The sequence below is a fragment of the Phyllopteryx taeniolatus genome, chromosome 7 (genome assembly GCF_024500385.1).
Source record: "Phyllopteryx taeniolatus isolate TA_2022b chromosome 7, UOR_Ptae_1.2, whole genome shotgun sequence".
Taxonomy (NCBI): Eukaryota; Metazoa; Chordata; class Actinopteri; order Syngnathiformes; family Syngnathidae; genus Phyllopteryx; species Phyllopteryx taeniolatus.
The window spans coordinates 10,450,614-10,468,350 of record NC_084508.1 but is presented as its reverse complement, the minus strand read 5'-3'; the positions used below and the strand labels follow the sequence as shown (position 1 = coordinate 10,468,350).

Here is a 17,737-nt window from a genome sequence, read left to right as displayed (position 1 = left end):
GCCTCAGTAAACATGTGAAATATGAAATAAATTTGTTCACGCATTCCTGAGTTCCAGAGGTTTTTGTGCCAAAAGGCCAGAAATCAGGTCATTCGAATTTCTCGAGCATACCTACGTCAGTAGCGAAGATCTTCGCCTTCCCTTTCTGCTCCTAAGCCAGCACTGTCAGCATAACAAACACGTGTGCTTTCACAAGTGGGTCTTCTACATGGAAGTAACCAATCAGAGAAAAGGCGGCAGTCTTAGCCAAATATGGGCAAAGCGGATACAAAACTGGGTCAAACAGAAGTAGCTATCAGAGGAGTCTTTTGTGGTCACTCATATAACAAAACCAAGGTGTGTTTTGAAATGAAATTGACACTTTTAGACTAAGTCCATGTTAGAGAGTCACTCTATTGAGGTCTAAATACCCCAAATACGGGACCTTTAAATAAGGAAAAAATGCACTCAACAATAATGTACTGCAAAAATACACATAGTAATGACATTTGCACACAGTAATAACACCTGCAAACAAAGAAAACGGACACAATAAAGGACTGTATCTTATGTATTGTCCTTACTTGTTCTTCTACTTTGTAGTTTATTGATGGTAGGAAAAACAGCTTAAAGGTGCTTTACCGCCACCAACTGATATTGTCCTTCCATAACAAGGAAACAAATCCCTTTGCACAATGGTCATTGCACCGGACTATTGCTATATTAGTCATTCAAACGGCTCTAAGTGCTAGAGGACTCTGCATTATTTTGCACAATTGTCAAAAAAATAAAAAAATAAAATAAATACATTTGTACCGGCATTACCAGATAACTAGCAACCCTTTATTGCAAAGTGACTGTTTTTCTCAATGTCTTTATGTCTCAAAAGTGTTCTCTGTCAATTGATTGTCTGTTGTCGTACTAGAGTGGCTCCAACTATCGGAGACAAATTCCTTGAGTGTTTTTGGGACATCCATCCATCCATCCATTTTCTGAGCCGCTTCTCCTCACTAGGGTCGCGGGCGTGCTGGAGCCTATCCCAGCTGTCATCGGGCAGGAGGCGGGGTACACCCTGAACTGGTTGCCAGCCAATCGCAGGGCACATAGGAACAAACAACCATTCGCACTCACAGTCATGCCTACGGGCAATTTAGAGTCTCCAATTCATGCATGTTTTTGGGATGTGGGAGGAAACCGGAGTACCCGGAAAAAACCCACGCAGGCACGGGGAGAACATGCAAACTCCACACAGGAGGGGCCGGGGATTGAACCCGGGTCCTCAGAACTGTGAGGCTGACGCTCTAACCAGTTCGTCACCGTGCCGCACTGTTTTTGGGACATATTTGGCAAAATAAAGATGATTCCGATTCTGATTCTGATCATGGCTGCTGTTAAGCTTGCGGCCGTCATCTAGCGGCGAGGGTTCTGAAGCGCACTTGTATCTTAAAATTTTGCCCGTATCTCAATTGATCGGCCAAGGGATGGCACACATCTCAAAAACTTTTAAGTCAAGGTACACATATCTCTAAGCAGTACTGTACCTGTATTCTCATAGCCTAAGACGCCACAGCAGGGCAGGCAACCCAGGCGATTTCCTAGTGTCCCGAGCTTAAATAAAAGATATCATGGTTATTTAAAACGGTCTTCTAAATTTGGCACACCTCAAAGAAGAGTGTTGTTAACAACCCTGCCAATATTTTTATGATTAAAACAAATCACCTTGTGTGATAAAACGAGGCTTCAAAATCGTGACAAAACACGTCTTCACAGATGTCACGGAAAATGTCAAAAGGTGCTTGTGGATCTCATCATTTGGAGGCTCACTTTAAGTTTCCCAAAATAGAAGTCAATTCCTTCGTTGGCCGACAGCAGCAGACACCTCCGGTGCTCTGCCGGGAAACACAGCGCAGTGAAGTTGTGATTGTTTACACTACATTTAAATACATCACTAGAGAAACAATAGCTTTCCCGCACACTGAGCCCATCAGCTCCCACACAGCAAACTCCACATGAAGCTTCCAAATTATTGTATTGTATGTTGTAGTGGGGCCCGTGGACTATTACAATGTTTGATTTTTTTTTTTCCCCAATAGAAATATAGTGTGACTGTTGACAGTTAAATTATGTGACCTAAAAATGTTTAATTTCTTCAATTCCCTTTGCTATATGAAGCTTATTGATGTGTGTCTGAAGCTTTTTTTTTTGACACACCTCATACTTTACAAATATTGGATGGATATGAGAAAACACAATTCTAGGCAAGTGTATGGACTAATGATCATTATACTAATCATTAAATTGATTATTAATTCAATTATAACTAATTGTAATATAATAATAATAATAATATGCCCAGAACCAGATGAGTGATCAGAGTGAAGGCAAACAGTATTACTCATAGTATCTCTAACAGTTATTTGCTTTTAATCCGTTTTTTGTTTTTTTTTAGAGGAAACATCCAAGGCCCCTGTTGATGCATTCATTCAAAATTAAGAAAAATAATCAAATGTCATTCGTTATATTTCGTTGAGAAAGTAATTGAAATCATTACACTGCTATTACATTCTCAACAGGGTAACTTATAATTGCACCCAACAAGATTTCCAAACTAAATAAAGACGATAAGAAAATAAACTGCGATCTGATCAAATTCCAGAGAAGCGGCGGGCGACGTGACGTCACATCCGTTTCGAACACTGCCGCGCGAGACATGAAAATGGCTAACACTACTTGACAACTTTTACGTTTGGGAAAGGCATTAAACATGTAGTTGTCGACTCGAGGTGAACCCACTTCGCCGAATTAGTGACGCGACTGACGCGACACATGGAAGTGACTTCGGAAGTTCGCCAATAAAGCTGTAAGTAACTATAATAATGGTACCGATGCTATGCTAACGTGCTACGTTAAAAACAATTGGAAGTAGCGTAACCACGTAATTCCCCATTGAAACTTTTCATTGAAAGTACAAATGTTTGTTGGGCGAACTTTACGAGCTGAGTCACTTTTAAAGTGACTCACATGTTGTTGACCGTGTTGTCGGACAGCTTGTCCAATCTGTTCAGGCAGACTGGCGTCATCATGTCCCAGACCAACACTTCTCTCCTGGACGAGGTGGTGCAGTGGAGCCAGGAAACCTGCCGCGAGGAGCTCAAGGCTGTCTTGCCCAAACTTACCATATCCTCCTTGATCCCCTCTCGTCATAAAAATTCACATTCACATTCGAAGATAGCAACCACATCCTTTATCTGACCATATGAGCATCATTGCCATTTAAACCTCTTTTACAAGAGTGATCCAAACAAGGCAGCTTAAAGACAGTTAAATCAGTGACACACGTCAGCATGCGAAAAAGTTTTAACATTTTTTTTCTGTGGAACCTAAGCTCAGCTGTTTGCTGAAAAACTTACCTAATCATGTGTTTTTGTGTTGTTTCTGCAATGCTTAAGAATCCACAATATGTCACCAAACCCTTGGCTAAAAGAAAAGTAGTAATTGGTGTCAGGGAAGTCTTTTTTATTTTTTTATTTTTTATTTTTGGAAGCGATACATCTCGTCAATCTCGACTGATAGATTAAGAACATTGTATGTCGGAGAGTTGCTAAATGTAACCAGGCTTGTTAGTGGAAATTATAGGGAGTCTTCACCATATAGGCATGTGCACGTTATTGGTGGAACGAGACTTTTTTAAGTCAGCATGAATGTGATGAAAATCGAGTCGATGTCGAGTAATTGCTCATGACATCAATGAAATGTTTTCATTACAGTACTATAATTGTAAAAAAAATACACAGAATATACCATAGAACACAAGTGCATTGGCATAGGCTGCTTTAAGGCTTGGCCGATGTCATGTAATGGTATTTCCAGCCAACTGGCCAAACGGGGAAACCTGTCCTCGTTCTGGCCCCAGCACAGCAGCGAGTTCTGCATGATGGGAATTTGCGCCGTTTGCAAATAATCACTGACCTCTTTGGGTGCGGTGGAGTAATTCCCCACTCTCCTTACACTCAATAGTGCGGGCCAACAAATGGTGCCAAATCTTCCTCAAGCCTGGCTTTTTCCCCCTTTCGCGGTTCTCCCTCACTTACCATACCTTCTGAAATAGAATAGACTTTAAATGAATTAGGGTGAGGGACTAATTTCATTCAGTGCACTTGTCTGTCGCTGCAAGCGGCTCTCCCGCCTCAAACCCAAAACACATGATTAGCGACTGGATGATGTCGCGCGCTAAATGTCATTGAGGAGTCATACAGTCGACTAGTCTGTGCAACCCCTAGTACTCGCGCACTTCCAATGCGTTTCATCAAAATGAAACCACCTGTGAGCAATTTATTACTAAGGCTTATGTTGTAAGATGAGATTCAAATGATAAAGCATTTTGGGATCATAGTTTGTGCTACACTTACAGTATTACTATAGACAACTGAACATTATTTAGGGGATGAGGGGCGTCAATTACTCATTATTTTACTGTTGTGACGTAGTCTTTCATACACCTACCAGAAAAAGTCAGATTTTTGGGGGGACCTGATAAATGGCTTACTCATTCGTAATCAGTTTTGTGACTACTTCGAAGGGTCTATTGATGTGAGCCGATTAACATTTTAAAGCATCAATAGAGCACATGAGCAAATTACCACAAAGTTCATCATTACAGTACACCATTATGAAGTTTTACTGATTTTCGTTCAGAGTTGATGACTTGCGGTTTCTCTTCTGCGATTTTCTTTAACTGCACGTACTCTTTACATCACAAGTCTGAGGGCTGGGATGACCATATACGTACGTTTAGTTCTATTTTTATCAATATTTAATTGTATTTGAGCAATTTTAGCAATGTGGATTTTTTTTTCCTGCCAACTTTGCTACAGGTGTACTGAAGATAATAACAGACATGTTCCTCCCTCACGTTGCTCTTTCAGACCTGGAAAATGAATGCTTCTCCAAGATCTTACCAAAGGTAAGCGGCATACGTTTGGTGTCACTGTATAAAATATGTACTGTAAAGTTATAAATGTGGTTGCCTGTTCTTTACCATATCTCCAGGCGGTGACTATGTTTGACAGTATGATGAAAGAACTTTCGATCCAAGTTGGAGGCTTGTCCAGTCAAAACACAGAACTGTGTTCCCTACTGAGGAACATTTTGAAGGTAGAGTTCTGCATCTTTTTTTAATAATATTTATTCAGTCACAGTGTTTATGCATTTGTAATAAAAAAAAAAAAACTATAAAAAGTCTATTTCGGTACTCCATATTGATATCGCTTCTTTTTTAGTCACTGATGCAGATAATTGATGCAATGTCTGCATGCGTGCGTCACGTCGGCACTTATGATGAGGTTCCGGATCTTGTGTCTATCCGCACCTTACCGACGTGCATCCTGAAGGTGCTGCGAGACACTTTTCAGCACTGTAAGGTTAGCATTTTCAATTGTACTACTTCACTTGAGCGGCAGCATACTGAAGCTCGCATGCAACAAAAGTTTTTGCTCGCTACACTAAGCAAAATAAGTCAAACAAGCGGTGGCTCATAGTTCAAAAGACTTGTGACTTAAAGTTAATAACTGACTTCAGTAGTTGTCACAGTAACGTAAAGCCATACTACTGTCAGTGGCACATTTGCATTAGACAGGATGTAACGAACAATTATGTTAATAATCCCAGTAATCTATCGATTACTTTTTCAATGAATCGGATTTAAAAAAATGAACATTTTAAAATTTCCGTCCGTTTAGTCAAAAACAGGACATTTCAAATTAACAGTGCAGAAAATGTACAAACATCAATTGATTATGGTTCAGTCGATGGTTTGGTCCATAACATCCATCAAGAAATAGGCAAACATTTTTATCATTGTTTTCTAAAGCAAAAGCTGATATTTTCAAATGTCTTATTTTTATTAAACACAAAGATGATCAGTCTGCTTTCATGGAGGACTACAAAAATCTGAGAATATCTACTGTTGAGAGGCTGAAGTTCCAAGATTTTGGACAATTTTAAGTCATGCAAAGTTTCTAAACGATCGTCAAAATAGTTGTCGTTAAATTTGATCGTCGAATTCTTGTCGATAAATCGATGAAATTGCTGCTCCTGTACATTAGACCAGTAGTCATTGTGTCCCCTTAAAAGGAATAATATTGCATATTTCTTGGCATATCGTCGACAGGAGAGTGAGGTGTTCTACTGTGGCCGTCTTTCCCTGGTGGCTGACCTGCTGCAGAGCCTCTTCAAGGAGGCCTATGCCCTCCACAAGGCCCTCTTGGAGCTGCTGGACAGGCTCTCCCTTGATGGCAGTTCTTCTGAAGAGGACGTCTCTGACGTTGTCATAGGTTGTACCGACCTCCTCTGCACTATTCCCATTATCTGTCTTATTTGCCTTTCAAATGAATGTAACTTGTTTTCCCCATAATCTGCCTCAGTAATTCATAGCCTCCTGGACATTTGCTCGGTCATCTCTAACCTGGACATGGCGCTGCATGCAAACACGTGGAAGTTCCTCATCAAGTCAGTGCCACACTCAGAAATGCATAAATCACAAACAGAATTAACAGTTGTAAATACAAAAAAGGGAATACAAGTATTAGAATATGCATATAATATTCATTTTATTATAAATATAGTAATTGTAAACGCCAAAATATAATTTAGAAATAACATACAGTAATACATTTAAAAAATAATACAAATAATAATAATAAAGTATTTGAGAATATACATTTTAATTAGTTTTTTAAATATTGTAATTGTAATTATGTGATACAATGTAAATTGTAAATATAACAAAACGTATGAAATGAGAGCAAATAAGATCTTGGTTAAATATACATTTTAAGTATTTTTTGTTGTAAATGTAAATAAGACAAAACTATAATTTGACAGAAATATTTACATAGAAAATAATTCATCAAAATAAAATACATTTTAATGTTTTTATTTATAAATATAAACAGTAGAACATTTACATTTGATGTAAACACATTTAATTATGTAATAACAATAACAAAAAAAGCAGGTAGATCTTTTTTATTGTAAATATTGTAAATTGAAATAATGTTAAAATAAAATAACAGACATTAGTGTCATTTGAGGGCGGAATAGCTCAGGTGGTAGAGTGGTCGTCTCTCAACCCGAAGGTTGTGAGTTCAACCTTCGGCCCTTGTGACCATGTCTAAGTGTCCTTGAGCAAGATGCTGAATTCTCAGTTGCTCCTGATGCTGTGTCATCAGTGGGTGAACGAGAAAACTGTGACAGTGCTTTGAGTACCTTTAGGTTACAAAGTGCTTCAAAGCCCCTTTACTATTTTGAAAAAAATAACTAATTTAAGCCGGGCATTAGAAATGCAATATGCCATGTTCAAACTGCCATGCTGAGGCTACTTTTTAAGTCTAACCTGGCTGCGTAGTGTCTTATTCTAAAGCTTCATTACCATGCTCAGACAGAGTCTCAAGTACCAGTCGCTGGTGGAGGAGGATCTGCGTCATGGCGACATCAGCTCCAGCCTGTGTGGCAACTTGTTGGCTTCCTTCCACAATGCCGTGGATCTGGCAGAGCAGATAAACCTCGCTGGTCTGCAGGTCTGTGGTTGCATGCTTGCACATCAGCACAACTGTATCCCACTTATAGAATAATGACCATCACTTCCTGTGGTAAACCCCTCGGTTGATGTATTTTGTATTGGAGAAGATGTTTTCAGGTCAAAGGTCTCAAGTAGCTCTTTACCAGCTTGTTTGCCTTTGTGCACTTTTGACTGTTTTGCTAGGAGGCAACGCAGAGCCCAGAACACAAGCTGTTCCAGAAAACTGCAAAGATGTGTCGATTTTTTGCCAACACTTTGGTTCATTATGTAAAGGTCAGGAAAAACAGCATCTTTTATTGTAATCATCTTCAACTAGTTTTAAAATACAGTGCAACATTCACACTCTAGCGCTGACACTTTTCAATAGGAATTCAAGGCTTTCTTAACAAGATCTTGCAGAAGCTTTCATCAAATGTACCTCCAGATTCTCAGGTACATGTGATCTGGTTTACATTGTGACAACCACGTATTATTTGTCTTTAAATGTGTGTAGCAATGTGGAAATGTGTCCCTGTCTTTCAGTAAATTCCCTCCCAGTTTGTTTGCGCCAGCGTTACCCCCGTCTCTTTCCGAGGATCTGAACGCGGCGGCCGTTGTTCCCATGGATGCGCTTCTTTTTCAGCTATTACCTCTCAGGCCTTTTGCTGAAGTTGTCCTGCAGGAGGACCTGCGTGAGTTTATTCTCCAAATTCACAAATTCAATTTGTGCTTTTTTTGTTTGTTTGCATGAGCAATGGACATGATGGGATTCCAAGGCAATCCATTTTTCATTAGAAATATCCCACAGCACATCACCAAACAAAAATGTCACAAAAAAATAAGACTATAGAATTAGTTTACACTCAGATTTACTCAGTGTGAAATCTGGCCCTGTTTAATTGAACACAAAGTTAGGAAGTCATGTCCTACTCTGTTAAATGAAGGGCAACAGGTGGGTACACAGGTTTATTAATTTCATTCCTTCATTCATTCATTTCATCTAATGGATAAGCATTTAATTGTTCTGTCATAGATAGATGAGCAAAGATATATTTGTAATTAATAAATCATTTTCGGACAAATGATGTGTTATTGGATAATTTTCCCAAGGCACTCCTGATAATTTGCTTTGATACAGTTTCCAAAAGCATTTGTCTATTGTAGCCATTTTATTTTTCATTTGAAACACCCAACACCAAAATAGACATTTAAAAAAAACAATGTAAATTAATGAATATTTTTTTATTGCAAATTAGTACATTTTTAAAAAGTAAATTTACAGTGGTGTGAAAGTGAACTTACATTTTCATTTAAAAATTGCATTTTGTGTTGTCTTTGAGGAATATTTAAATTTGTTTGATAATGGGAAACATTTAAGTGTGACAAACATGCAAAAAAAAGAAATCAGGAAGCGGGCAAACAGTTTTTCACACCACTGTATTACAAATAAAATACACAATTTAAATATGTATTGGAAATACCAAGATTTAATTTAAATGCAAATATAATAATAAATTGAAATATAAAGGAAAAAATACATTTTAAAATACACTGACATTTTTATTATACATTTTTAAAGTGTAAATAATACCCCAAAATTCATTTGAGTAATAGTTTTAAATATAAAATAATAAATACTTTAAAATATATATCCATTTTGATTATGATTTTATTCAAAATTTAAATATTTACATTATAAAATTCTAAAATATAGGTTGATAAATTATTATTATTATACATAATTCGAGCAGGACATCAGAAGCGCATGCACCCTATTCATTGACTTAATCATGGTGTCCTGTGTTATGGTTATCTCCTGTCATGCCTTTTTAGGAGTAGTTTCTAGTTGTCTTGAATATTTTGGTTAACTAACTTAGCCAAAATGGTACAAATGTAACAAATTATAACCACAACAATAAAAATACAGTGCACCACAGCATATTTATTGTTTACATTTATGAAAATATTTGCTGTTATACACAGGATTGAGTCCGCAGCATGAGCTTCCTCAGTGTCTTTTGCTGGCTAATGTGCTGGAGCAGTTGGCCTCCCAGCCTGAGGAGGTGCTGCAGCTTTGGCAATCTGGGAGTCAGTTTTCAGAGGAAACACCCAGGTAAAGTTGCTTCGTGCAGTTTATTTCTCTTTGCGGGCAGTTTTAAACTGGTGACTGGGCAATATGTTATATTACCTTTGTAAAATGATGATTATTCAAGCTGTATATTGCACAGGGTGTTATGTAAAAAAAAAAAAAAAAAAAAAAGTCTCATTAAACTATTAGGACCTCTGTCTCCAGGCTTCCTCTCTACCGGGCAGTGCTCCGTAGCTTTCGCCATTGTTATGCTGAGCGGAAGCTGCCGGTGTTGTTGCCAGGGGTGATGATCAAAGGACAGGCCCAAGGTCAGGTGTCTCTGCACCATCACGTGTGTGTGCACCTCTGCGCCAGCGTAGCTGTGCTTCCTCCACAATACTTCCCTGTTCTGGTGAGTTCTACACATAAATAACTCTACTTTGTAAACATTGTATAACATTTCACTTCGTCAGTTTGCTGTGAAATCTGGAGTTTATTTTATCCAGACTCTTAATCACTTTTGGGCTCTCGCCCGTGTTTGCCGAGGGATTTCCTCTCATTCAATACAAGCGACACTTGCACTTTAATTTTTTAATGCTTTCGTTTCATTTCTTGATAACATTTTCTACTTCTGTTTTCACTCCAAAGCCACCCTTTTTTGAAAAAATATTGTTCTTTTTTTCTTTCTGGCAGGAGCTGTGCTTGGTGGAGGCCACGCTGCAGGCTGACACACAGACTGCACTGTTGGCCGCAGACGTGTGGTGCTTCACGGCGCGGTGAGGGAGACTTCCTGAGTTATAACCAGCAATACTCATTTAAGATTACATGTGAAGTGGTTAGAACGAAACCTCATAAGAGATCAGAGACAAAAAATATATCTGTTCTTCTTATTGTTAGCCTCATTGCATTATTGCCCAAGTCGGTTTCAATTTACTGTTACAATATCAATTTTAAAAAAAATACCAATGTGCAGTCAAAAGTGTTTTTTTCTTGTTTTCCGAAAACATTCAAATATGACTGGCATGTATGCTATTAGGCAAATGATTTGTTACCATTCAGTCCCCATTACAAGAGTCCAGCTTAGCACCAACAATCATGTGACCACAGCAAATTTGTCCATAAAATTAGGCTATTTTTCTTTTAGGTACAGTAATTTCTACATATTTGTGGTTCACTTTTCACAAATTCAGGGTTTCATGTTTTTTTTCTGTGTAACCTCTCCTCAGCTACTTGCTCAAAAATGTACCTACGGTATTCACATTTGTTACTTTTTCTGAAATGCCCTAAAATGCCACAACATGGCGCTAAAACCCTGTAAAATAGAAAATTGATGCCAAGAAAGTACGTTGAAGTGATGCGTCTCGACTGAGATACACATTTTGAACAGTATGTCTGGGAGGAGCTAAATTTAGCCTGGGTTGTTGATGGAAGTTACGGAATGTCTTTACCGCATGTGCATGTATATAGGGGAATTTTTCAAAATCAAATAATCTGTAAGCCTTGTTGTAAAATTAGTTTGAAATCATATTAAAGGATTTGGGGATCATAGTTTGTGGCATATTTACAGTTGAATTTTTTAATATAGCCTATTATAAACTTTATTAGGGGGGCTTCAATTGCGTGTTTTCTCTTTACCCTTTTCTCTTCCTTAGCTGCAGTAGTTTGTTTATATTATTTATTTCTCTGCTTTTGTTAGGTACGGAACAGCAGAACTTTGTCTCCATCATGTCCTCCTCATCGCTCACTTGGTGAGTATTCTCTACGGCCCCCGCCCCCCTCCACCCAATGCAATTTGGGGGTTGTTCAAGAGTTCCTCAACAATCAGAGAAGCAAACAGCATTGCACACTTGTTTAAACCTTTGACGTCTGAAAACGTCATCTTGTTATAAAGTTTATCATTTGTCGAGTAGCCTTACACTCTTGTGTAATGCTATGATGTCTGGAAAATCATATGGATGCTAAAATAACACTAAATCCATAATCTCTCATTGGGATTATGGATCAGCACGGGGTGGCACCCCGACCGAGGTGACAATTGATGCCGTTGAAACACCTTTTCCATAATCCGTCAAATTGAGGGCACATCTCACACATTTCCATCCGATCTCGGCCTGGTGATTTGAAACCATGAGCGCCCTCCCCTCTATTTCTGCCTCCTCAGGTGAAAACCTGCTCGGCCGAGTGCTACCAGACGTACCACCTGGGCCTGCTGCTCAGACGCATGCTTTTCCTCATGACGCCCAGCCATCAGGTTAGCGGTATCCAAGTGGGGTGGGACGGGACAGGTAACCCACAGTACGGTCCATACCTCTGTTTGTGGGGCAAAAACTGCATTTTCAATAGTGTGACTTACTTCAAGTGATTCTTTATTTAAACACAAGACACACTTTCAAATGGTAAAGTGCCTCTCACTCCTTGACTAATTGTATACACGTGACAATAAAGTAGTATCAAATATGTACAATTAACCCTCGCTATTCACTGGGGATAGGGACCGGGGCCAGACCGCAAATAGCGAAAATCCTTGGATAAATGATGGCCATTAGAATTGAATTGGGGGGGATTTAAACCCCCCAAATTCTTTAATAAGCAGGGATAAACTGAAAACAAGTGTTTTGGGGAATTGTTACCACTCCAAAAAGAAAACACGGGAAATAAATTCTGTGAATGGGTGAAGCCATGGGTACCTAACCATCAGCATGCCGGGGGCTGCTGTTTAACAAATTAAAACTAACAAAAATGCTAACAAAACACATTACTTGTGTAACAGTTGAATTAAGTGTATTTCGATTGGTCATGCCTGCACAGTGGGGTGCAAGTATGACAAATTGACCCACGCTTAATCCAACTGTTGCACTCAAATTGTGGTTTCTCTCAATAAAACTTTGCTAACAGGTTCATAAAATATTTCTGTGGACACTGAAAGAGTTTCCTCAGCAAAATGCATTCTCTGGTTTGCTTGCTTAACAATGTTGTCAGTGTTTTTACTTGATTGCACATTGGAGTCAAACACTGCCCAAACACACGTGATTGTACTGTTTGTACTTCTTCACAATGGATAGTGCTGGTTTTGGCGGCGACAGTGAATTATGAACTATGTCTGTGGACGTGATCATACTGTATCTAATATATTGTTTTTACCTAGATGGATTTACTGGCACGTTTCCCTCCATCCGAGGCTGAAAATCTCCCAATATGGCGTCACGTCCTCCTCAGAGCTCTTTCGAATGATGCCTCTCAACGCGTGGTGTCGGACGTCATCACCTTAGGTCAAACAGTTTTGACTGACTGGCAGAGTGGAGGCTACAAACTGGGCCAAGTGTGCAAAGTGGTGAGGACTCTAATATTTGACCCAAAGGAGACACACGAAATGAGAGTCTAACGTCTGGATACTACAACAGAAAACTCTTAGTCATTCCACAGTGATGTTGTACAATTATGGCAGTGATTTTCAACCTTTATTGGGCCAAGGCAGATATTTTATACTTGAAAAATCTCACGTCACACCTACAAAGTAAAATGCTACAAAAAATGGATACACCTGCCAATTATGTACTTTTGCCATCTAATAGAAGAGCATTTATTTGTTCTGTCTGTCACTCTACGTCGCTGGCATGGATAGATGAACATGGATCCACTATTTTTCGTAAATAATAATTTTCTGACCAATTAAGTGAATTTTGATAATTTCCCGCGGCACACCTGAAGAGTTCTCACGGCACACTGGTTGGGAATTACTGAATTATGGTACTGGTGTTGGTTTCCAGAATGCGGTGCTACAATGCCTCCTGGTGGTGGTTCAAGGGAAGTCACCTCTCGAAACACAGTGTGCATCGTCTGCATCAAGGATAGTCACAGAACTGTGGCAGAGAATGGCACCACATCAGGTGAGACACACATACACTACTCACAAAATGTTATTGGCCTTTGCACATGTCCAACTGTTCACCCCATTCATTTTAGAGAAGTTCGAAAGAAGTCTACGGTCTGTAAAGTTTAAAGTGCATTTTATGTTCATCCTGAAAACTCACCCGTAAACTATACAGTGGACACCCTCTAGTCGCCGGACAGTGAAAATCCTTGGATAATTAATGCCCATTATAATCCCATTGAGAAAAAAATATATATTTAATTTTTCAAACCCCCAAAATTTAATAATGAATTGAAAATTTAATAAGCAGGGATAAAATGCCATTAAGCAATTTTAGGGTTGGTTCCCCCAAAAAATAAAAAAAAATAAAAATGTGAATAGGTGAATCCGTGGGTGCCGAACTGCAAGTATAGGTCGATCCACTTTATTTGGAAGTATTTATACGTAGTGGATATGCAGCATGTGATTACATAACTTTTCTCTCTGTATTGCGCAGGTGCAGATCCATCATGTGCTGCACTCTACTCTGCAGCTCCTCTTGTCATTAACAGCAGTTTTAGTGAAAAACATGGAAATGCAAGTCATCATTCAGGTGTGTTTACTTTGAGCACATTGAGGCGATTGTTTGTGTTATGTTGTTTGTGTGTGTGTGTGTGTCCCAGGCGCTGGTGTGTGTGGACGCTGTAATGTCTCAAAAGTGTGCAGATGAGCTGCTCCTGGCCGCTCTGGAGTTCCTTTCATCACTGGGGAAGGTCTTCATCCCTCCTGACAGCCGGGTACTGACGCCAACCAATCACAACACTGACACTGTGACAATAGCCAATTGAATCCCTGGATTTGACATGACCCAATCACAGCCCTGGATTTGACTCCAGGCAATTGAAACACTGAAGTGACACTTGTCGCTATACTAATCACTGCACTGGGTTTGACATCAGCCAATCACAATGGTTTTGATTTGACATGAATTTAGTTGCAATGCTTAAATTTTACTCTCGCCAAACCTAGTGTTGTGATTGGCTCTAGTCAAACTCAGTGTAGCAATTGGCTAAAGTCAAATCCAGTGTTTGGTTAGTGTCTTGTGATTGGCTGGAGTCCCATCCAATATTGCAGTTGGCTAGTGCCAAATTCAGTTTACTGATTGGCTAGTATGCCAAGCAAAACACTAGATTTGATTCTAGCCAATTGCTCCACTGGAATTGATTCCAGTCAATCTTAACACAGTAGGCAACCGCCGCTCGATTTGACAGTAGCACTACACTGAATTTGGCTAGTATCGAATCAGTGCAGTGATTGGCTGGAGTCTAATCTAGTTTAGCGATTGGCTAGTGTGCCAAACCACTGTGCCGGATTTGATACTAGCCAATTGTTACACTGGACTTGACTCCACCTAACCGCTATACTGGATTTGACGCTAGTCAATCATAATACTGCGTTTGGCTATAGCCACTCACAACCGATGACAACACTGCATTTGACACTAGCCAATTGCTGCACTGGATTTGACTTCAGCCAATCGTAGCACTGGATTAGACACAAACCAATCAGAAAGTAATGTTAGTTGAAGTTGTCTTACTGAGTTCTACTTTTCTGTCGCCTCCAGAGTGATATTGTGCCCAGGTTGGGCAGCCTGTTTGGAACATTGTTAGCAGAAAGTTCCTCTTGGTTGCTCCATCAGCACGCTTTGGAGGCTTTTGCTCATTTTGCCGAGGTACAGCAAGAGGTCCATTAATACTAAAGCCCTGATGTTACGAGTCGCCCTATTTTAACATAACCATCATAACCTATTAACGTTGAAGGTGACAAACCACGAAGAAGTCATTTCCTACAGTTTGTGTGTGGAAGAAACCAAAAGCAAGGTGGTGAATTTTCTGAGCAAGGTAAGAAAATTCAACATTTGTCAGCGAATGTGTCAGATGGCTGGACGTGAACATGTCCGTGTTCTGTTATAGACAGTCAACACACCGGAAGGAGTCGAGGAGTCACGGCTAGAAAGAATTGAAGCAGAGAAAACTGTTTTAGAGCAACATTACCACAAGTTGGAGACCTCAAACCAGGTTTCCACGGAACTTTCTGCTCAATCTGTGACTCATTCAGAGGTTAGTAGCATGCTTGCTGTTATTAGATTAGAAATGTGATGGGTTTTACATTTTAGAAAAAAATAGTTTACACTTAGCATATCCTAGGGACGTTTTGGGCCATTCAGTTTTTATTTTTAGTTTGTCATTTTGGCTGTTGAAACTATCCATCCATTTTCTGTACTGCGCTTTATCCCCACAAGGATCGCGGGCGTGCTGGGGCCTATCCCAGGTATCTTTGGGCGAGAGGCGGAGTACCCTCTGTACTGGTCGCCAGCCAATCGCAGGGCACATATAAACAAACACCCATTCGCGCACACATTCACACCTAAGGGCAATTTAGAGTCTTCAGTCAACCCACCATGCGTTTTTTGGGGATGTGGAAGGAAACCCACGCAGGCACGGGGAGAACATGCAAACTCCACACGGGCGAGGCCGGGATTTGAACGCCGGTTCTAACCAGTCGGCCGCCCTGTTGAAACTAATCTATGATAATACAATGAAATATGTGATATGCAATATAGCAGGGGGCTACTGTATATACATATTTGAATGGGTGGCAATTTTTGTCAATATTTTTCTTTAAAATTAGGGATATTTGATAACACTTGTTTCCATACTGATCCCACTCGTACCTTTGATACATACAATTTCAATTAACACAATGACAGATAATTGTGAGCACCTTTATTTCTGACGCACAGGTTGCTTCGCATTGTAGCGCCAACTACTGGCGAGGAGTACTTGAAAATCTACAGGGTGATTGAAAAGTAACTCCCTATTTTTAAGTACTTGTAATTTATTTCTGAAGTATAATTCTTACAAGAAATGAACATGGGAACAAAGTGTATTGCATGAAAAATATTAAAATTGCATATGAATAAAAGATAAGTTTTTTAAAATGGGGAGTTACTTTTCAATCACCCTGTAGAAGAAGAAAAAATCTTTTTTGTGCCTATAGTATGGGCAGCCTTGACGAGTATCCGGTACCTTAAAATAAGGCCAGTATTGGTACTTGCGCATGCCTACTTAAAATTATGATAGAATTTTTCATTTTATTTAATTTTTTTTACCACTCCTTTTATCACTCAGCCGCAAGCCAAACGAGCCCGGCAGGAGAGCGGTGCGGACGAGGAATACAGCTGCTACATGCAGGCAGCCGAACGCGCACTTCGAGCCCTCCATGCACTCGTTACAGCCAAAACCGACACACAGGAGCCACCGCCTGCCCCTCGTCCTCCTTCGTGGCTGGCGTCCAGACTACAAGAGCTGCAGGTGCTTCTGAGTGACTTAAGTTCAGCCACATCCATCAACAAGCCCATGTGACCATATTTTGTACAGCAAGAACTATTTCTGTCTCATTTTTTATTGTGTATCAGGCTTGACTGATATTGATTAAATATTTGAATGGAAGAAGTAGTAGTAGTAGTTCATTTGCAGTCACCAGACACTCAAGATAAGACTACGTAATTACCATCGTTGTTGGGCGGAAACCTCGTATGTCTAAATATGGTCAATTTAATATTTTTTTCACAAATCTTTACGCTTGGTCTGTCCCCACGTCTTATCACAAATTGAAAGTAGCTTGAAAACAAAACTTGAATTCGCTTCAACTATATAAGAAGACTCATTTTAAGTGCATCACTCATGGCACTGAGACCTTTTAAAGAAATTTGGCAAGATGAATAAGAATTTCAAAGCAGGTTTAGGGTTTTAAATTAGTGTTAGGGTTTAAAAGTAGGGTTTCAAGACATGGTTAGGGTTTAAAACTGGTTTCAACACAGGGTTAGGGTTTGAAAGTTGGGTCTCTAGATGGTTTGGGTTTCAGGTTAGGGTTTTAAAGTAGGGTTTCAAGATAGTGTTAGCATTTCAAAGTAGGGTTTCAAAATCAGGTTTGGGTTTCAAAATGGGGTTAGGGTTTCAGGACAGGGTTAGGGTTTCAAAACGGTTTGGGTTTCAAAACAGGGTTACGGTTTCAAAGTAGAGCTTTAAAACAGGGTTAGGGTTTCAAAACTGAGTTTGGGTTTCCCAGTGGGGTTTCAAAATGGGGTTAGGGTTTCAAAGTAGGGTTTTGAGACAGGGTTAGGGTTTCAAAACAAGGTTTGGGTTTCAAATTAGGCTTTCAAAACAGACAAAGGGTTTCAAAGTACAGTTTCAAAACAGGGTAAGGGTTTCAAAGTAGG

The 17,737-nt window shown here is 39.6% G+C and overlaps 1 protein-coding gene and 1 long non-coding RNA gene across 5 annotated transcripts; one reads left to right on the top strand and one right to left on the bottom strand.

The window, feature by feature from the left end:
- The first annotated feature begins 2,627 nt into the window (after positions 1 to 2,627).
- On the top strand, positions 2,628 to 16,976 carry firrm (fignl1 interacting regulator of recombination and mitosis). 4 transcript variants are annotated; one of them, XM_061779988.1, is made up of 25 exons: positions 2,628 to 2,839; positions 3,049 to 3,156; positions 4,725 to 4,764; positions 4,854 to 4,942; positions 5,029 to 5,133; positions 5,259 to 5,399; positions 6,149 to 6,311; positions 6,402 to 6,486; positions 7,418 to 7,556; positions 7,742 to 7,831; positions 7,926 to 7,990; positions 8,081 to 8,229; positions 9,521 to 9,650; positions 9,831 to 10,017; positions 10,299 to 10,381; positions 11,302 to 11,353; positions 11,767 to 11,856; positions 12,751 to 12,936; positions 13,373 to 13,492; positions 13,973 to 14,068; positions 14,139 to 14,252; positions 15,080 to 15,187; positions 15,276 to 15,356; positions 15,429 to 15,575; positions 16,647 to 16,976. In XM_061779988.1, the coding sequence occupies exons 2-25, from the start codon at positions 3,061 to 3,063 to the stop codon at positions 16,878 to 16,880; spliced, it is 2,790 nt and encodes a 929-aa protein (XP_061635972.1). In that variant the 5' UTR covers positions 2,628 to 2,839; positions 3,049 to 3,060; the 3' UTR covers positions 16,881 to 16,976. The 4 variants fall into 4 exon arrangements, with proteins under 4 accessions (XP_061635972.1, XP_061635973.1, XP_061635971.1 ...); XM_061779989.1 differs by having other exon boundaries at positions 3,027 to 3,156; positions 4,905 to 4,942; XM_061779987.1 differs by having other exon boundaries at positions 3,027 to 3,156.
- Positions 9,460 to 12,547, bottom strand: LOC133481073 (uncharacterized). The gene is made up of 2 exons (XR_009789447.1): positions 11,803 to 12,547; positions 9,460 to 10,395 (listed from the first exon to the last, which is right to left on the bottom strand). It is a non-coding gene; the product is annotated as an uncharacterized LOC133481073 (long non-coding RNA).
- Positions 16,977 to 17,737: the final 761 nt, after the last annotated feature.